At 41.5% G+C, this 22,216-nt stretch overlaps 2 protein-coding genes across 2 annotated transcripts in view; one reads left to right on the forward strand and one right to left on the reverse strand.

The window, feature by feature from the left end:
• GRM2 (glutamate metabotropic receptor 2) overlaps positions 1-22,216 on the reverse strand; it is a 101,056-nt gene that overhangs the window by 34,636 nt on the left and 44,204 nt on the right. The window contains exons 6-8 of the mRNA XM_061397492.1: positions 19,254-19,532; positions 5,028-5,177; positions 4,338-4,707 (exon numbers count right to left, since the gene is read on the reverse strand). The gene's annotated coding sequence lies outside the window, so the exon portion shown is untranslated. The remainder of the gene's footprint in view (positions 1-4,337; positions 4,708-5,027; positions 5,178-19,253; positions 19,533-22,216) is intronic.
• On the forward strand, positions 13,830-14,867 carry IQCF6 (IQ motif containing F6). Its single transcript, XM_061397525.1, has 2 exons — positions 13,830-14,288; positions 14,443-14,867. Exons 1-2 carry the CDS (start codon positions 14,217-14,219, stop codon positions 14,809-14,811), a joined length of 441 nt encoding a protein of 146 aa, XP_061253509.1. The 5' UTR covers positions 13,830-14,216; the 3' UTR covers positions 14,812-14,867.

Genomic DNA, 22,216 nt, shown 5'->3' on the forward strand with positions numbered 1-22,216 from the left:
ATGGAATTAGGCAAAAGGAAAAAAAATAACCTTGTTGACTTTTCAACAAGTCACCATACTTCCCACCACGTCTATCACTAACCAGAAAAGTGAATAAGATACCAATGTTGAGTTCACCTTTTTATTTTTTGAATTGTGTCCAGAACACTGAACACTTATGACATCAACAATCTAGATTTCTCTTATTTATATGGAACACCCATCTATTTTCTGCTTCCCTAAAAGTGCTTCAACTTTTTCAGCTTTAATTCTAGTTACCATTTACTTTTTTATTGTCATAAGGTACATGTAATACAAAATTTACCATCTTAAGCATTTTAAGTGCACAGTTCAGTGGTATTATAAATGTTCACCCTTGGACAGCAAGGAGATCAAACCTGTCAATCCTAAAGGAAATCAACCCTGAATATTCACTGGAAGGTCTGATGCTGAAGCTGAAGCTCCAATACTTTGGCCACCTGATATGACTCACTGGAAAAGACCCTGATGCTGGGAAAGACAGAGGGTAAGAGAAGAGGGTGACAGAGGATGAGATGGTTGGATGGCATCACCAACTCAATGGACATGAGTTTGAGCAGACTCTGGGAGATAGTGAAGTACAGGGAAGCCTGGTGTGCTACAGTCCATGGAGTGGCAAAGAGTCAGACACAACTTAGCGACTCAATAACAATGTTGTACACTGTCACCACCATTCCTCTTCATAACTCTTTTCTTCTTGTAAAATTGAAACTCAATACCCATTAAACAATAACCACCCATTCCTCCACCTCCAGCCCCAGGTAACCACAATTCTATTATGTAGAATTTGTCTTTCTTTATGACTTTTAACTACTCCAAGTATCTGTATGATTTTAACTGCTCCAAATACCTTCTATAAAGTGAAGTCATTCAGTATTCGCTGTTTTGTGACTGACTTACTTCACTTAGCATAATGTCCTCAAGTTTCATCTATATTGTGGCATAAGTCAGAATTACCTTCTGTTTTAAGGCTAAATAATATTCCATTGTACGTATATACCACATTTTGCTTATTCATTTATCCACTGATGGGCACACGGGTGCTTTGATATTTCAGCTGTTGTGAAAAATGCTGCTATGAACATATGTAAACAAATATTCTTCAAGACTCTGGAATGGAACTGCCACATCATAATTCCATCTTTAATTTTTTTTTTATACAGCAGCTATATCCCCTTACATTTCCACCAACAGAGTACAACAGTTCCAGTTTGTCCACATTCTCATCTCCATTATTTTACATTAAAAAAAAATAGTATTCATCCAAATAGATGTGAGGTGGTATCTCATTGTAATTTTGACTTGCATTTCCTTAATAATCAGAAATGTTGAGGATTTTTACCTGTACTTATTGGTCACTTGCATATCTCCTTTGGACAAATGTCTATTCATGTCCTTTGTTCATTTTAAATTGGGTTTTGTTGTTGTTGAGATTTAAGAGCTTCTATGTGCTCTGGATATTAATTTCTTACCAGATATGTGATTTCAAGTATTTTTTCCCATTCCATGGATTGCCTTTTTGCTCTGTCAACAGTGTCTTTTGATGCATAAAAATTTAAAATTTTCATGTAGTCCAATTTGTCTGTTTTCTTTGTTGCCTGTGCCTTCACTGTCATATCCAAGAAATCGCTGCCAAATCCAATGTTGTACAATTTTTGACCTCTTTTCCTCTAAGAGTTTTAGAACCCTGATCCACTTTATTTTTTATATGGTGTTGGATATGGGCACAATTTCACACATATGCATGTAGATATCTGGTTTTCTCCATACCAGTTGTAGAAAGCACTGTCCTTTCCCACTGAGTGGTCTTGGCATTCTTGTAAAAAATAATTTGAATACATATGTAAGGGTTTATTTCTGAGCTCTCTTTTCTATTCCATTGGTCTTAATGGCAGTACCATATTATTTTGATTACTGTAATGTAGGCCCTTCAGCTTTATTTTTCTTTTTCAAGATTTTTTTTGGATATTCAGGGTTTCTGAGATTCCATATGAATTTTAGGTTAGACTTTTCTATTTCTGCAAAAAAATGTCATCAGGATTTTGATAGGGATTGCACTGAATCTATAGATTATTTTGGATAGTACTGACATCTTGCTAAGTCTTTTGATACATTAACAAAGTATATTTCTATTTGTTTATATTTTCTTTAGTTATTTTCGGCAATGCTCTGTAGTTTTCATTGTATGAGTCTCTCACTTTCTTAGTTAAATTTGTTCCTAAGTATTTTATTCTTTTTGATGCTATTGTAAATGGATTTTCAGGGATAATTTTCTTTTAGGATTGTTCATTGTTAGCAACTGATTTTTGTCTTCAATTTTGTAGCCTGCTACCTTGCCAAATTAATTTAATACTGTTATAACAGTATTTGGGGGACTTCCCACATGGCACTAGTGGTAAAGAACTCTTGCCAATGAAGGAGAATAAGAGATTAGGGTTTGATCCCTGGGTTGGGAAGATCCCCTGGAGGAGGGCATGGCAACCCACTCCAGTAGTCTTGCCTGGAAAATTACAAGGACAGAGGAGCTTGGTGGGCTACAGTCCATAGGGTTGCAAAAAGTCAGACACGACTGAGGCGACTTAGCATGCATACATGCATAACAGTATATTGTTGCTTGTTAAGTCGCTCAGTTGTGTCTGACTTTTTGTGACCCCATGGACTGCAGCATGCCAGGCTTCCCTGTCCTTCACCATCTCCCAGAGCTTACTCAAACTCATATCCATTGAGTTGGTGATGCCATCCAACCATCTCATCCTCTGGCATCTCCTTTTCCTCCTGCCTTCAATTTTCCCAGCATCAGGGTCTTTTCTAATGAGTCAGCTCTTCACATCAGGTGGCCAAAGTATTGGAACTCCAGCTTCAGCATCAGTCCTTCCAATGAATATTCAGGATTGATCTTCTTTAGGATTGACTGGTTGGCTCTTCTTGCAGTCCGAGGGACTCTCAAGAGTCTTCTCCAACACCACAGTTCAAAAGCATCAATTCTTCAGTGTTCAGCTTTCTTTATGGTCCAACTCTCACATCCATACATGACTACTGGAAAAACCATAGCTTTGACTATACGGACCTTTGTTGGCAAAATAATGTCTCTGCTTTTTAAAACACTGTCTAGGTTTGTCATAACAGTGTGTTAATGGAACCAAAAGAAACTCTGGTGCTGATATTTTTCCTGCCTCCAGAGGGAGCTCATCAGCCAAAATAAAACGCCATGGAAAATACTTTGAGAATGCATGCTTTGAAAGGTTTTTTTTTTTATGTTCTTTCACTTATTATTATTTTTTGCTTTACAATATTGTATTGGTTTTGCCATACATCAACATGTATCTACCATGGGTATACACGATTTGGTTGTGAAAAGGAAAGGGGTTTCCTCATAAAAATTCTTAGAGCTTAACACTTAAAATTTTGGAAATAAAATTTCCTTACCTACTTTTCACTTACTTATCCTCTCCTTCCCCTGCCAAAATTGTATTGGTTTTGGGTCTATTTATTAAAATATTAAAATGCAATCCCTGATTTGTTTGTAGAATAGTTGACTGCCATTAGGAAATATAGTCTTTTTAAGCCAATAAAATCTTTGCATAAGTGGTGGATACAGCTGAAAAGTGTATTGAGTTAGGAGGCAGAAACAACAATGCCAACTTCCCTCCAAGTGAGGGTTTTTTCCAGTTCAGCACCCATTAAAATCAACATCAGAAGGAACTGAGCTTCCAGACCAGAAGATCACTGCAGGCCAAAAGGGTAAACCAGAACTTTGCCCAAGTAAGAAAAACCAGTAGTTTATAGAAAAAGAAACAGCAGGGGGGAAACAATTCTGAACATATGCAAAGATGCTCAATTCACACATTAAAAAAAATAAAAGGTTAACTGGTAATGACAGGTCCTCCAAGTTGGTAAGAGTAAAGAGAAACAGGCAGTATTATATGTTGTTGGTCAGAATGTAAATTGGCAAAACCTCTTTGAGTAACAATTAGATAAAATCCATCAAAATGAAAAATGCACAAACCCCTTGATCCAGCAACTCTACTCTGGGAATTTTTTCTTCAGAAATACTCCCAGAAGTCAGCATCCATTTGACATCAAAATCAGGTTAGGTAAGCAAAGGAAGAGAAAACTATATAGGCCAATCTGGCTTGTGAACCCACATGCAAATATTAACAAGCTTAATTCAATGATCATTTCAAATAATACTTAAATGAGTGGAATTTACCTTATGAATGCAAGTGTATTTATCATTTTCTTAACTATAGACAATACAAGCTGATTCATATTTATTTAAGCAGAAAATAAAAGTACTGAAACAATATTTATTTGCTCACCAGATTTTCAAGAAGCATGAAGAGCAGTCTCACAAACAAACAGCAGGTAATTCCCTGGCAGTCCAGTGGTTAGGACTCCATGCTCTCATTGCTGAGAGCCGGGGTTTGATTCCGGTTGGAGAACTAAAATCCCACTGTGTGGTCAAAAAAAGAAAGAGAGAGAGAGAGGAAAAAAAAATAGAGCAAAGAAAAGCTACATATCCAGTACCACAGAGAACACCACAGCCTAGAACTAGCCTGATGAAGATTCCATCACAGGCACAAAGGATGCTCTCTTCGTTCTGCACATCCCAAGCTGCAAGTTGAAAAACCCTAGTGGGTACATTTGACTGGCCAAACCTGTCGTATGTCTGCCCAGCAGCCAGGGAAGCTGAAAAAGCAAGAAATTGGCATTTACATCTCTATAATTAGAGGCAAGCTGTCTTCCACCAAGACAGATAAGATGGGTAGTCCCCAAACACAGGGCTCAGATGCCAGGTAGTCTTAAATATGGCCAACGCCCACCACTGTGAGGAAATTGCCAGAGTAAAAAAAAAAAAAAATCTATTGATGTAATTCACAATGTTAACAGATGTAAGAGGAAAACCATTTAATTCTCTCTATAGTTGTAAAAAGAAAAACATTTAATAAAATCCTTCATTAATAGCAAACAACCTAGCTTAAAAATGGGCCAAAAACCTTACCAGACACCTCATCAAAGAAGATATGCTGTTGCTAAGCTGCTAAGTCACTTCAGTCGTGTCCGACTCTGTGCGATCCCATGGACTGCAGCCCACCAGGCTCCTCCGTCCATGGGATTTTTCCAGGCAAGAGTACTGCAGTGGGGTGCCATTGCCTTCTCTGAAAGAAGATATACAAACAGCAAATAAGCACATGAAAATATGCATCACACCATACATCATCAGAAACATGCAAATTAAAAAACAATGAGAAACCACTACATACATACCAGAATCGCCAAAATCCAGAATATTGGTAACACCAAATGTTAGTGGGAATATGGAGCAACAGGAACTCTCATTCATTGCTAGTGACTGGGAATACAAATTGTTACAGCCAACTTGAAAGACAGTTCAGTAATCTCTTACAAAAATAAGCACACTCTTCCCATATGATCCAGCAAACTTGTTCCTTGATATATACCCAAAGGAGCTGGAAATTTATGTTCCCACAAAAATCTGCACACAGATGATTACAGCATATTTATTTATAATTGCCAAAACTTAGAAGCAATCAAGATGTCTTTCAGTAGGTGAATAAATAGATGAACTGTGACACACCTAGATAATGGAATATTAACCAATGTTAAAAAAAAAAAAGAGATATCAAGCCATGAAAAGACATGGTGGCTCAATAAATGCACATTACCATGTGAAAGACATCGATCTGAAAAGGCCACACACTGTATGATTCCAACTATATGACATTCTAGAAAGGCCAAAACTATGGAAACAGCAAAAAGAACAGTGGTTGCCTGGGGCTGAAGGAGAGAGGGATAAATATGTGAAGCACAGAGGATTTTTAGGGCAGTTAAAACACTCTGTATGGTATTACAGTGGTGGATACATGTCATTCATTACACATTTACCTATATCCCTGGAATGGACAAGAAGAAGAAAAGTGAAAAGTGAAAATTGCTCAGTTGTGTCCAGCTCTTTGTGATCCCATGGACTATGCAGTCCATGGAATTCTCCAGGCCAGAATACTGCAGTAGGTAGCCATTCCTTTCTCCAGGGGAATCATCCCAACCCAGGAATCAAACCCAGGTCTCCCACACTGCAGGCAGATTCTTTACCAGCTGAGCCACCAGGGAAGCCCACAAGAAGAAGAGTGAACTTTAATGTAAACTATAAATTTTGGGTGCCAATGTAGATTCAACAGTTGTAATAACTGCACCACTTTGGAGAACAATGTTGACAATGGAGGAGGTTATACATATGTATGTCCAGGAAGTAAATGGGAATTCCCTGTACCTTCTGCTCAATTTTGCTGTGAACCTAAAAGTGCTCTAGAAAATAAAATATTTTCAGAGAAAGACAAATACTGTATGATCTCACTTATAAGTGGAATCCTTACTAAAAAAAAAAAAAAAAAAAAAACAAACCTCATTGAAAAAGAGATCAGACTTGTGGTTACCAGAGGCAGAGATGGGGGAAGAGGAATTGGAGGAAGGTGATCAAAAGATACAAACTTCACTTATAAGACGATTAGGTACTAGAGATGTGGTATACAACATGATGACTATAGCTATCACTGTATGATATATAGTAAAGTTGTTAAGAGAATAAATCCTAAGAGTTCTCATCACAAGTAGAAAAATTCTTTTTATTTTATCTATATGAGAAGATGGATGCTAGCTGTGGTAATCATTTCACAATATATGTAAATCAAACCATCATGCAGTATGCCTTAAACTTTTACACTGATGTATAAATGAATTATCCCTCAATAAAACTGGAAATAATAAAGTATAATCTTAAAAAATAAAGCCTAAAACCATGAGCATATTAGAATAGGAAGAAACATAATTAATTTGAAAAGTTTAGCTAAGAGAAACCTCCCACCAATACTCTTATTAGTGGTAAAGCACAAAAAGTGTTAAAGTCAGAGAGAAAAGTGGTATTGCTCCCCTCAAATCCTTTTCAACACTGTATTGGAGTTCTTGAGTAACAACAACAATAAACTCAAATTATTAAAACCAAGAGCAAGTAGGGACCTTATAAATAAAAAAGAATCAGAAGAGAATACTATGAATAATTGTATGCCAACAAATAAGATAACCTAAGGCAATGGCACCCCACTCCAGTATTCTTGCCGGGAAAATCCCATGGACGGAGGAGCCTGGTGGGCTGCAGTCCATGGCGTCACGAAGAATTGGACACGACTGAGCAACTTCATTTTCACTTTTCACTTTCATGCATTGGAGAAGGAAATGGCAACCCACTCCAGTGTTCTTGCTTGGAGAATCCCAGGGACGGGGGAGCCTGGTGGGCTGCTGTCTATGGGGTTGCACAATCGGACACAACTGAAAGGACTTAGCAGCAGCAGCAGCAGCAGAACACATGCCTAGAAATACAAACTACCCAAACTGACTGAACCGACCTACAACAAGCAAAGAAATGAGTAAGTAATCCAAAACTTCCAATAAAGAAAGTCCAGGGCTGGTTGACTTCATTGGTGAATTTTATAAAACATGAAAGAACTGACACAAATTCTTCTAACATTCTTTCCACAAAAAGAAGAAGAGGAAACTCTTACTAACTCATTCTTTGAGGTCAGCATTACCATGACACCAAAGCCAGACAAAGACACTATAATAAAACAAAAGACCAACACCAATTATGAGTACAAATGTAAAAATCTTCAGCAAAATACTAGGAAATAAAATCTAAAAGCATACTGATAGGGTTACACATCATGACCTAATAGGATTAACCCCAAGAATTCAAGGCAGGTTCAATATACCAAGACCAATTTAGTAATATGCCATATTAATAGAATAAAGGGGAAAAGTCATAGGATTATATCAACTGATACAGAAAAAGAATTTTACAAAATCTAACATCTTTTTGTGATTAAAAAGAAAACCATTCAATAAACTAGGAATAGAAGGGAACTTCTCAAACTAATCAAGAGCAGCTATGAAAAAACTACAGTTAATATTATCATACTTAATGGTGAAAGACTGAAAGTTTTTTCTCTAAGATGAGGAATAAAACAAAGATACCTTTTCTCACCACTGCTATTCAACACTGTACTGAAAGTTTTCAGCTCAGTTCAGTCGCTCAGTCGTGTCCGACTCTTTGCAATCCCATGAACCGCAGCACACAGGGCCTCCCTGACCATCACCAACTCCTGGAGTCCACCCAAACCCATGTCCATTGAGTCAATGATGCCATCCAACCATCTCATCCTCTATCGTCCCCTTTTCCTCCTGCCCTCAATCTTTCCCAGCATCAGGGTCTTTTCCAATGAGTCAGCTCTTTGCATCAGGTGGCCAAAGTATTGGAGTTTCAGCTTCAACATCAGTCCTTCCAATGAATACCCAGGACTGATCTCCTTTAGGATGGACTGGTTGGATCTCCTTGCAGTCCAAGGGACTCTCAAGAGTCTTCTCCAACACCAGAGTTCAAAAGCATCAATTCTTCAGCACTCAGCTTTCTTTATAGTCCAACTCTCACATCCATACATGACCACTGGAAAAACCATAGCCTTGACTAGACAGACCTTTGTTGACTAGTAATCTCTCTGCTTTTCAATATGCTATCTAGGTTGGTCCTAACGTTCCTTCCAAGGAGTAAGCGCCTTTTAACTTCATGGCTGCAGTTAGCCTCTGCAGTGATTTTGGAGCCCCCAAAATAAAGTCAGCTACTGTTGCCACTATTTCCCCATCTATTTGCCATGAAGTGATGGGATCAGATGCCATGATCTTAGTTTTCTGAATGTTGAGCTTTAAAGTTTTAGTCATGGCAATTAAGCAAGAAAGACAACTAAAATTCATCCAAAGTCGAAAGGAACAAGTAAAACTATCTCTGTTTGCAGATTACATGATCTTACATAGAGAAAATCCTAAAAAGGCCACCAAATGCTCATAATAGTACTATTCACAATCACCAAAGAGTGAAAACAATTCAAATCCCTGTTAACTTATGAATATATAAACAAAATGTATCTATACAATGGGATATTATTTACCATAAAAAAGAATGAAGTACTGATACATTCTACATGGAACCCTGAAAACATGCTAAGTGAAAGAACCCCAGACACAAAAGGCCATATAGTATATGATTATATGAAATGTCCAAGGTAGGCAAATCCATAGAGACTATCAGCAGATTACTGGTTGCTAGAGTGTGGGGTGAGGGAAAGATAATGGCAAGTAACTACTTAATGGGTACAGGGTTTCTTTTGGGGATGATGAAATTAGAATTAAAATTAGATGAAATTAGAAACTGGACTTAGATAGTAGTGGTGGTTGCATAGGGGCTTCCCTGGTAGCTCAGTTGGTGAAGAATCTGCCTGCGAGGTAGGAGACCCTGGTTCAATTCCTGGGTTGGGAAGATCCACTGGAGAAGGGATAGGCTACCCAATCCAGTATTCTTGGGTTGTATATAACACTGCGAATGCACTAAAAGCAACTGAATCATAAACTTTAAAATGGTTAAAATGGTCAATTTATATTATATGATTTTTACCTCAATTACTTTAAAAAAGATACACAGAAACACATAAAACAGTTTTCTATTTCTTAAGGTACATGGATGTTCTGTGTCCATAAATGCATAGCTAATTGTCCAAGATACTCTACAAACTAGGAGCAGTAATAATATAAGGCAGAAATTTATTTTTAAATGTATGAATTAAAAATAAATTATTTAAACTATCATGGAAAAGAATCTGAGTCCATATATATGTATGGATAAAACTCAATTTGCTGTATACCAAAAACTAACAGAACATTGTACATCAACTATACTTCAATAAAAAATTAATTATTCTTAATACCAAATTTTAAGTCTGTGCATGGCATAAGGTCTGAAACACTGTCTCTGGGAGTAAATTTAAAGGAAAATTCACTTTCTGCCTTATATGTCTGCATTTTTCTGTATTTTAGAAACAGACATACTGTGTTTATAATCCAGGGGACAAGAGAAGGCAGAATCTGGAGAAGGGAGCAGTGAGGAAATAGAGACCAAGGAATGTGGTCTGTGAACACTTAGTAGGATAGGATTCAGGGGGTGCATCTTCCTGGCTTTGGCCTCATACCCTGCCACTTTGTGAATAACTACAAAAGCGTGAACATAAAAGGGGCTGACAGGTTTTTCCAGAGACTTCTAAGGAGACAAAACCAGGACATTCTGGCAATAAACAGCCAGGCCAGAGTTGGGTAGGGGAGAGAGCCATAAGGAACAGTGAGATCTAGTGTTCTGACCATGGCAATCTGACCTGTATAGACTGAGCCTGCGTGTTAACCACAACCACAGCCCTTTTATAAGTGCTCCCTTCAGAATCCAGCATACTGGACTGGAAGTAGATGCCTGACACCAGGACCAATGGTTCAGTGCAGTGATGCAGGCCTTTGAGATGGTCGATACCAGCGTTCCACTCACTCAGACTGAAAGACATTAATGGAGGCAACAGGGTCCACTCTTGAGGACTTTTCAGTACAGTTCAGTTCAGTTCAGTTGCTCAGTCGTGTCTGACTCTTTGAGACCCCATGAATTGCAGCACGCCAGGCCTCCCTGTCCATCACCATCTCCCGGAGTTCACTCAAACTCACATCCATCAAGTCAGTGATGCCATCCAGCCATCTCATCCTCTGTCGTCCCCTTCTCCTGCCCCTAATCCCTCCCAGCACCAGAGTGTTTCCCAAAGAGTCAGCTCTTCGCATGAGGTAGCCAAAGTACTGGAGTTTCAGCTTTAGCATCATTCCTTCCAAAGAACACCCAGGACTGATCTCCTTTAGAATGGACTGGTTGGATCTCCTTGCAGTCCAAGGGACTCTCAAGAGTCTTCTCCAACACCACAGTTCAAAAGCATCAATTCTTCGGTGCTCAGCTGTCTTCCAGAGAAGGCAATGGCACCCCACTCCAGTACTCTTGCCGGGAAAATCCCATGGATGGAGGAGCCTGGTAGACTGCAGTCCATGGGGTCACTAAGGGTTGGACATGACTGAGCGACTTCACTTACACTTTTTACTTTCATGCATTGGAGAAGGAAATGGCAACCCACTCCAGTGTTCTTGCCTGGAGAATCCCAGGGATGGGGGAGCCTGGTGGGCTGCCGTCTATGGGGTCGCACAGAGTCGGACACGACTGAAGTGACTTAGCAGCAGCAGCAGCTGTCTTCACAGTCCAACTCTCACATCCATACATGACCACTGGAAAAACCATAGCCTTGACTAGACGAACCTTTGTTGGCAAAGTAATGTCTCTGCTTTTGAATATGCTATCTAGGTTGGTTATAACTTTCCTTCCAAGGAGTAAGCGTCTTTTAATTTCATGGCTGCAATCACCATCTGCAGTGATTTTGGAGCCCAGAAAAATAAAGTCTGACACTGTTTCCACTGTTTCCCCATCTATTTCCCATGAAGTGATGGGACTAGATGCCATGATCTTAGTTTTCTGAATGTTGAGCTTTAAGCCAACTTATTCACTCTCCTCTTTCACTTTCATCAAGAGGCTTTTGAGTTCCTCTTCACTTTCTGCCATAAGGGTGGTGTCATCTGCATATCTGAGGTTATTGATATTTCTCCCAGCAATCTTGATTCCAGCTTGTGCTTCCTCCAGCCCAGCGTTTCTCATGATGTACTCTGCATATAAGTTAAATAAGCAGGGTGACAATACACAGCCTTGACGTACTCCTTTGCCTATTTGGGACCAGTCTGTTGTTCCATGTCCAGTTCTAACTGTTGCTTCCTGACCTGCTTATAGGTTTCTCAAGAGGCAGGTCTAGTATTCCCATCTCTTGAAGAATTTTCCACAGTTTATTGTGATACACACAGTCAAAGGCTTTGGCATAGTCAATAAAGCAGAAATAGATGTTTTTCTGGAACTCTCTTGCTTTTTTGATGATCCAGCAGATGTTGGCAATTTGATCTCTGGTTCCTCTGCCTTTTCTAAAACCAGCTTGAACATATGGAAGTTCACCGTTCACGTATTGCTGAAGCCTGGCTTGGAGAATTTTGAGCATTACTTTACTAGCTAATATGACCTAAAGAAGTTGCTTGCTTGAAAATATGGCCAGAATCTGTAAGACACGCTGATGGACAGTGCCATGGCAATTAGTACAAGTGATGGTACGAGGCCTCAAATACACATAAACAGAAGCCACAGTATGTGGCTCATGAAGAAAAATGAGGAATATCATGCATGTTAAAACTAGAGCCAGAATGGCCTTTCAAATCCCAAAGGACGCACAGCAGCTCTGCATCATCTGTTTCTGCAGTTTCAGTCCTAACTCTGAATTCTAGAAACTCATGTGAACTCCCATGAGCCCTGGCCACACAGTTGCATTCTTACAGCACAGCAGGGCAGACCCAGGTTTTGTGGGAACTAAAGTTTATATAAATTGGAAGGCCTACTTTAAGAAAAAGAATACAAAATTATAGACTTAAAATCAGGCCAGTGAATATTTAGGACAAGTCAAGACAACAAATGCACATATAAAAGAGGTGGCAGAGATCACAAATGTAACAAGGTACATATTAGTTAAGTGTCCTACCTCTGTGGTATTTTTCCTACATTTTTTGCTGCATGATCTTTTATTATTTCTTTATATGATGATTTTTCATATGATTTTCTATAGAAACATTATTGACTTTCAAGATGCATAAAACAGGATTTCTCATGCCAGCATATACACCATTCATAGAGTTCTGCTTGGTTCCCTGTAATCACTGTTCAGTTCAGTCCCTCAGTCGTGTCTGATTCTTTGAGACCCATGGACTGCAGCACGCCAGGCCTCCCTGTCCATCACCAACTCCCAGAATTTACTCAAACCCATGTCCATTGAGATGGTGATGCCATCCAACCATCTCATCCTCTGTCTTCCCCTTCTCCTCCCGCCTTCAATCTTTCCCAGCATCAGGGTCTTTTCAAATGAGTCAGTTCTTCGTATCAGGTGGCCAAAGTATTGGAGTTTCAGCTTCAGCAACAGTCCTTTCAATGAATATTCAGGATGGACTTCCTTCAGAATGGACTGGTTGGATCTCTGTGCTGTCCAAGGGACTCTCAAGAGTCTTCTCCAACACCACAGTTCAAAAGCATCGATTCTGGAATTCTGATACACTCTATTTTACAAAATTTATACCAAAACAGAAAAAAAAAAAAGCTTGGAATATTTATAACCGTCTCACTGCATTGTCAAATGTTATATTTTTGACAAGACAGAACTTCAATTTTAATCAGGCCATCAATGAAAACAGAATCTACTACTTAGGATTTTACGTGTCTAAAAACAGTAAGAATTTTCTACGGACCAGTTTTTGTCTTCAAACTTTTCAAACCTTGCTTTTCCTCCACTGTACTTACACTTCTGGTGCCAGGCACTGCAGGGAGTGTCCACATCACTGTAGCTGCACTTCTGTCCCCATATCAAAGCATGACACAGGTGAATGGATGTTGTAACTGGTAGGAAAACTCCTGGGAAGTCATTGCTAGCAGAATGTCTAACAAGAATTTACCTGTTCCCAGGGGTGACTGTGAACCACATAAATCTATCACATTAACCCATACTAAGTATATCCCAACTCAGCTTCCCCTTAGTCACATTCCAAAAGAAACTGCGGCCATCCCATGGCACCTGACAGGAAAAGGGTGACAAAGGGGTCAGAGAAGGGGAGACAGAAGCCCTCTCCAACCGCAGATAAAGTATCTTGCTTCCACAAATTTAACAAAACACATACTAGCCCATGAACACACTGCTCAGGTCCCTCCCAAAGACCCTGACACTTAGGCTTCCAGAAACCCACACTGGTGACGAGTGTGTGTGTAATCCCTTACTTGAAGGAAAGCTGAATGAATCTTTCTCTCCACTGACACCAGCAGGACCGGAAATAAGTGGCTGGAAGGTGTAGAAAGAGCAAGGCTTAAGACACCAGCTGAGTCTGAGAAATAAACTGGAAGTAAGAAATAATGACAGCCCCCCTAAAGTTACGGATATCAGTAAATAAGGTGGCTGGTCAATCCATAAGAAGATACAAACAAAAGAAGAGGAGAAAGAGATGTGGGTGAAATGTGGGTGAACAGGACCTAATGAGGGGAGACTTGTGTGCAGGTGGGCGGAGTCTAGTGATGGGGTGTCTAACAGTTGAAGGCGGGGCTACAGACTAGGGTGGCCTAACTGATAGATGAGTGGACTCTAAAGACCAGGGCCATGGACACACAAAATGTGAGTGAGGCTCATACAGAAGGGATCTGTCCAGAGGATAATGAGCAGTGTCTAAAGGTGAGTAGGGTTTGGAAATAAGATGGATGGGGCCCAGAAATAAGAGGCCAGGGCTACCTGGGCCATGCCCCCTTTCCTCCCAGCACCAGAGGTGGGGTTAGGAATGGGAGGGTACCCCACTGAGCATCTCCATGTTCTTCCTTCCCCCAATCAGTTAGAGAAGGCAGCCATAAAGATTCAGTCATGGTGGCGTGGCAACATGGTACGCCGGACGTTACTGCATGCAGCACTCAGGGCCTGGGTCATCCAGTGCTGGTGGAGGTCGATGCAGGCCAAGATGCTGGAGCAAAGACGGCGCCTGGCACTAAGACTCTACACCTGCCAGGAATGGGCAGTGGTGAAGGTGCAGGCACAGGTTCGCATGTGGCAGGCCCGCAGACGGTTTCTCCAGGCACGCCAAGCAGCCTGCATCATCCAGTCTCACTGGCGCTGGCATGCCAGCCAAACCCGAGGCCTGATCCGGGGCCGCTATGAGGTCAGGGCCAGCCGGCTAGAGCTCGACATCGAAATCCTCATGACCTAGGGTGCTGGCAGAGCCAAGGAGACTGGATCTCTCTTCCAATAAAGACATTTACTGACCATGGTCTTGCCCTTTGGAAATCAGATCCACAGAAGAGGGATCAGCCCCTTATCTTCCTGCCTCCACCCTCCAAAACAATGATTTCCTGGCATAGTCTAAAGCCTGTCCCAGGACAACTCACACTAGGCCCTTGCTCCTAAAGTAAACCTGACCAATCTTGTACCCAAAAGAAAGCTCAGAGCTCAGGGCTGGCTCTGACACTTGAGCCAGCCTGATCCCAGCTCCCACCACAATTTGGGCAGGCACTGGGCTTTACTCTTCTGCAGCCCCTGCCAAGCCATTTCCGTTCAGATTAGGACTGGCTGCAGTCAGAGCCAGCTGGGAAGGGCAGGATTCCACAGGCTTCTGATCAGCAGGGCCCTCAGGACCGGCACAGAGCTTGGCAGTGAGCCAGGAGGACAGGGTACCCCCAGCTGAGCAGCAGCAGGACAGGCGCTGTGCCTCAATGGGGGACAGCCAGGTAAAGCCAGCCCCTGGGGAAGGCCAGGGCAGAAGCAGAGAGGCTGCAGCTGTGCCTGCTGCCCCCCAACCCCACCTTGTGCTGGCCACTTCCTGGGAGAACCAAGCATGGAGTTGGTGTCGGGGGCGCAGAGAGAGCCTGAGGATTGGAGTGGATAAACAAGCAGAGGAAGAATAGGGATGAGCAGGCAGGAGGGCTATCCCTCTGCCATCAGCGGTCGTTAGCTTGGGGATACAGCTTCTAAACCTTATCACATCCTCAGAAGCAGCTGAGCTGGCCTTCCCTCAAGATTCCCTCTCTCCCCCAACCCTTTCACAAACTACCACATCCTCTGCTGAGCCTGCCTTGAGTGGGTGCTGATGTGTCTATGCTTTGCTGAGGCTCTTATTATCTCTTGGCATTTATGTCTCAATCATCTCTGAATATGCTCTCTCAGTCTCTGCTTTGTCAAACATGCCCAAGTCTGTCACTCTCACCCTATGTCAGGTGTGATACTTGTCTGAACCTGCATCCCAGGAGTCTGAGGTCCATGACCCTCCCTAGGATTTTGCGAAGGGTGGCCTTGCACAAGGGATGGGAGGACCAGCTGGGGAGGTGTACAGAAGCCAGAGGTTTTCATGGGCCTCGCAGCTGGGTAAGGTTCTCCCTCACCCAGGGCTCAGTGCCTGTGTGTGTGTTCGGGATTCAGGGCAGGGTGTCCCTAGAACAGCTGTGATAGATGTGAGGATTCAGGGTTCAGTTCAACATCCATCACCTCCAGTAGCAGCAAGTGTCAATGATGCAGCTAGGTTCCTCACTCTTCCAAGGGCCCTTTTTAGGAGCTTCAACACAGCTTTCTCCTCCTTACTGGCAGTGGTGAGTGGTAGGAAACTGGTTAGGTCTACAAACGGAACACGGCAGGAATTCTGCATGGCTTAGCCTGTGAGGCATTCACCCCTGCAGTGAGAGGTGTTTCAAATCTACGCTAGCAAGAGTTTAACTCTCTGATTTACAGTCTACAATAGGCACTGGAATCCCCTAAGATACTGGAATGCCCTGATGCCTAGGCTCACCCAGAGATTCTGCTTTATCTGGGCTGGGGAGTGGCCTGGGCACTGAAATTCAGTATGCATCCACAATGTGAAAACTGATGAATTAAGTCCTTCCCAGCCCAGGTTACAGTCCCCTACTCAGCTCGCGTGGTCCCATCTGCAGATGGTCATGTAGAATTCCCAGCTTTACACTCAGTGGGCTCAAGGAAATCAAGGTTTTCTGCTCTCTGATGAGCTAAGCATGCACAGTAAAACAGGGATCTAGAGGCAGAGCTACCCTGGGTCAAAAACCTGTGGAAGCAGGAAGATCCAGCACCTCCAGACAGCTGGGGTCTGAGATGGGGAAAGGCTATTGGGGAAAGTAAGCTAGGCCTCTAGTTCCAGGTAGACAGTATCCCAGGAAGATGGCACCACACAGGTGTCAGTAATGGAGACTGTGGGGCAGTCCAAGAAGGCCAAATTTCATCCAAAGTCTTCACCACCACTGCAAGAGTCCCTTCAAAGACCAGGGGTCTTGAGAAGCCAGGGATGGTCTAACCCTGTAGGTGTTGGGCATGAGAGAGCTCCAAGCAGAGGAATGAAGCACAGAACAGGAGTCAGGAGAGAAGCTCTTTTAGCAGCAAGGTCTGTGGCTAGCTGCCTGGATTAGTGGAACCATCCTTCCCTCCTTAGCAAGGATGAGACCACAGGTGGGACTTCTTACTGGCAGACCTCTCAGAACGCTCTCTTCTCTTCTCCACCATCACTGAGGACTGAGCTGCATAGGAACTCTTCCTGAGAATACACTGAAACAACAGAAGCAGGAATGGGAGGAGCATGATTGCGGCTAAGGGGCAGGTGTGGGCCAAAGAGCATTTCTGGGGGACGTGGTGTCCCCACACATGCTCCTTCCTCAGGTGACATGGTGGCCCCAAGAGATATGTAACCCAGGCCTGATCAACAAAGAAATCTACTGATCCTCAGACTGGTCCAGCCTCCTGGGCCTCTAAGAAGGTAGTTCAGTAAGTGAAAGCCCATCCCCTACCAGTCCCCTCCTGCCCTGGAAAAGGACCCCCACGTTACAGCTAGTCTCCTTGCCCCACAATGCCCACTCCATGCTCTCCAGCCCCTCACCTGATGCATCACCAACCTCAGTTCCGATCCCATCACTCCAGGGTCTCCATCCTAAATTTTCCTCTTTCTCTGTCCCACATGCCAAACCCAAAATGAGATGCCACAGCCACTGCCATGCATGCCCAGGAGCTTGAGTGGACCGGCCCACATCCCCCTGATCACTCACACACATTCACACACATTACAGGAGGACTGGTTCTGAACACTATCCCACCACTCCCATTTCGCCAGGTGGATGCTGCTTAGTCTTTGTTCAGCTTTGTTTCTAAAACTCGTTTGTTCAGGTCTGCCAAAAGTTAGTAGTCTGGAAATAAGCACTTAAGATGTAGAAGGGCTGGACTGAGTTGAGAAGAAAATTTGTTTTCTGGGCACTCACAAGCTGAGCTTTCATATAAACTGTTCAGAACAAAGAACTTCGGATAGAGTATATCCCTAAAGAGGGTGATAGATGTTGACAGTGAAAGGAGGTGGAGCACAGGGCCCACAGAGAAAGTTCCAGCCATACAGGAAGAGACAAAAGTCCATTCAGAGGCTTGAGATAGAGGAGTGTGAAGGGGCTCAGGTACCACTGCAGCCTGCAGCCAGATCCTGCCCTCGGCCCCTCCTCTCAGGTTACCCCAGGAGACACAGGGGAGCCTGGGGGAGGCTGTATGATTCAGAGGCAAAAGTAGTACATGCCAAAGAAGGGAGAGTTCCCTGGTGGCCTAGTGGTTAGGATTCTAGGCTTTTACTTCTGTGGTCCGGGTTCAATCCCTGGCCAGGAAACTGAGATCCTGCGAGTAGTGTGGTGCAGCCAAAAACAAAAAGCCAAGGAAAGTACTGAAGGAGTGGGTCTGAGGGCTGCCCTCACTGAGCCCTGTATACTCCTTATGGGACTGGGAAAGAGCCAAGAGTCCCGGACCCCAAGATGGGAGAGGCAAGATATCACAAAGGGGCCTAGGACAGAGACAAGAAGCCACAGACTGTGGGGACCTTACCATCCAAGGCCAAGGCAGGGACCACGGGTAACAGAAGGTGAATTTAGGTCTGTGGGTGGAGGACACAGTAGGATTATCTATTGGGGGTGGGTTGAAAACATGATTTCCACAAGAGCAGGCAGAACCACCTGCAAGATCCAACCCCGGAGGGGAAAGTGGGAGGTATCAATGAAAGATGTTTGGCTATGAATTGGTAATTGCTGTTGGAATGATGACTACTCTGTCTCATTCTGAGATATGTTTGAACATTTCCACAGTAAAAACATTAAAAAATAACTTTAGTATAAATAATAGAAGGATGAAAATTACTTAAATAACTTCCATAATAGTTAGGAATTGTATTGGGCTCTTAGGAACAGAAACCTGAAAACCAGCAGCTTAAACAAAATTTAAGTTTGTTTTCTTCTCCCATAAATAAAGCCCAGGAATGGGAAGGCCAAGGTACAGCAGCTGCATAATATCAAGAGGTTCCATCTTCTTTGTTTCCATACTGCTCTCCTGGGATGGGACTAGTCCTCTTACTCTAGGATGACTCCTAGAATTCCAGCCATCATGTCTGCGTTTCAGGAGAGTAGGTGAAGAGCAAAGAGAGAAACATGTATGCCATTCATTTCGTTTAAAGGCCTTTCCCAGAAGGCTCACTCACCCAGCCTCCTCCACTTATATTTCACTAGCTAGAACAGTTACCAGACCTTCCCTGCTACAAGGACACACTGTCGCCAAGTGTATCCAGAGAGGCTAGATTCTGCTCTGATGCAAACTTTCAAATCTCAATGGCTTAACTGAAATGTATTTCTTACTCACACAAATCTGCTGATCTCCAGGCAATTCTCCATGGTTGTCTCTCCGTGTGCTTGCTCAGCCTTCCAGGCTGCTCCAGGCTTATACCACCTCCATGTGGATATGAACTCCTGTGATTACACTCATCCAAGTAGGGGCAGGAAGGGCTGGAGAGATGAGTACTAGACTTGCAGTCTTCCACTTAGAAGTGTCTTATTTCACTTCTGCTCTGTTTTATTGGCTCAACACCCATGCAGCTGTGTCTAACTTCAAGGAGAAAGACAATGCAATCTTCCAACATGCCTGAAAGGAGAGGGAATAAGAAGTTGGTGAAGAAATCAATGTGCCCCTCGTCATGGTGCCATTTATGAGATAGAAGAGAGAGTAGATGGGGTGGTGGTGACAACCAGCTTGAGGCACAGCTCCTAAAACATTATAGAAAAAATAGGAAGAAAAGATCTTGACCAATTCAACAGAATGGAAAAAATTAATAAGAAAGCAGGATAGAAAACCCAAAGATTCAAATAAGCCTGTATTAAATAGAAATGGGTAAAATTTATCTACTAATATTAACAGAAATCTCGCATTAGGTTTTTAAATATAGCCAATCGTATGTTGCTTTATAATGGACACATCTAAAATAAAAGAAAGCTGGACACTGAAATTAAAACAACAGAAAAAGATAAAGCAGAAAAGAACATTTAGCTGTTTAAAAACACATTTACCTTTCTCTCTTCTAAGATCTAAGAAAAATGAAAAACTAATTAACTTCACACAAAAAGCTCACAATTGTGAACAGAGTGAAACAAGGGCCATTAGAGGCTATAGGACCACAACTCTGGAAAAAGGAAAGAGGAAAGAGGTACCAGATGAAGCAAGGAAGGAAGCTGAAGAACAAATGCTCAGGGGGCAAAAGGATGAGGGACAAGAACGCAAACACAGACATCTGACTCCAGGACATGGGCCCATTCTCCCAAATGCTTCCTCCATGAGACTTGTGGCTCTGGTGTAAGAAAGTCCTAATAGGGACTTCCATGGTGGTCCAGTGGTTAGGACTTTATGCTTCCACTGCAGGGGGCACAGGCTTAATCCCTGGTCAGGGGACTAAGATCCTGTAAGTGAGGTGCAAAAAAAAAAAGAAGAAGTATTGATAGAATGAAAGAATACAGAGCTCATGCTCCTACATTTAAAGGATAAAATGAGTATTGAGGGCAATGAGCAGTCTTGCCACCTGAAATTCTGCAAAATATCATAGTTGATCATTCCAAGTAATATAAACCATTCCAAAATAGAGAAAGAACAGAAAGTTACCCAACTGTCTTTATGACTCTGGCATAGCATTGTTATCAAAACCAGACAAGTATTCTGAGGATCTAATGTATTAACATGGTGACTGTAGTTGATAACACTGTATTACATAATTGAAATTTGCTGAGAAAGTAGAACTTAAATGTTCTTACTACATATAAATATAGATATATAATATGTTAATTAACTAGATGGGAAGAATCCTTTCATAATGTATTTATACATAAAATTATCAAAGTGTATAAATCTATTTGTCAATTACATTTTAATAAAGTTGAAAAAAACTAAAATAATAACCCAGACTGGCATATTATAAGAGAGATAAATTAAGATCACCAGCTATAATAAATATAAATGTAATATATACCTAATAAATATAAAAATTAATATAATCCTTAAATAGAATATTAGCAAATTACAAACATTAATTTTTGTTTATTTGTGTTTTTGTTTTTTGGCCTTCTGTGGCTTATGGGATCTTAGTTCCCTGACCATGAACTAAATCCCAGCCCTACCCAGTGAAAGCAGAGTCCTAACCACTGGACCACCAGGGAATTCCCCAAGAATCAAGATTTAAATGTATAAACATAATGACAAAACAAGGATTTTCCAGGAAACCAATAATGATTCAACACTGAAAAACTCCATCATGTTAGCTGATTGATTAAAAGAAGAAAAAAATCATATGATCAAAAGTAAGCACTCATTCTCATTTTTTAAACATTACTAGTAAAATGTAAAGAAAATAAATATAAGGATATAGTAAGGATCCAAATAGAAAATATAGTAAGGATCCAAAGAATAAAAACATATAAGGATCTCACACAACTCAACAGCATAAAAACCAAACAAACAGTCCAATTTAAAAATGGACAAAGGACTTGACATTTTTTCAAAAAAAATAGACAAATGGCCAACAGATACAAGGTGCTCAACATCACTAGTCATCAGGGAAATGCAAATCAAAACCACAGTGAGATACCATTTCAAATCTATTAGAGTGCCTATTATCAAAAAGATAAGAAATAACAAGTGTTGGTGAGGATATATGGAAAAAAGTGAACCCTTGTGCAGTCGTGGGAATGTAACCTTGGTACAGCTACAGGGGAAAAAAGTATGGAATTTCCTCAAAAAATGAAAAATAGAACTACCACATGATCCAGCAATCCCACTTTCGGATATACTTGAGAAGGAAATGAAATCACTATCTCAGAGAGACATCTGCACTCCCATATTCATCACAGCATTACTCACAACAACCAAGATATGGGAACAACCACAGTTTCCGCTGACAGATAAACAAATAAAAACAGTATTGTTTTGGCTATTTTGAGTCTTTTGACTCTCTATACCAGCTTAAAATCAACTTGTGGTTATCCACAAAACAACTTTCCAGGATTTTGTTTGGAATTGTGTTGAATCTGTAGTTCAAGTTGAGAAGAGCTAACATATTGACAACGTTGTGTCTTTCTATTTATATAGTGAATATCTCTCCCCTTATTTAGTTCTTATTTTATATTTTATCAGGGTTTTATAATTTTCCTCATATAGATCTTAAACGTATTTGGTTAGATTTATATGAAGTATCTCACTTTGAAGGACACTGTGTAATAAATGATAAGTTTTTTTAATGTCAAATCCCCCCTTTTATTGTTTTTATGTAGGCAAGCAATTGACTT

This window comes from Bos javanicus, chromosome 22, assembly GCF_032452875.1.
Source record: "Bos javanicus breed banteng chromosome 22, ARS-OSU_banteng_1.0, whole genome shotgun sequence".
Lineage (NCBI taxonomy): Eukaryota > Metazoa > Chordata > Mammalia > Artiodactyla > Bovidae > Bos > Bos javanicus.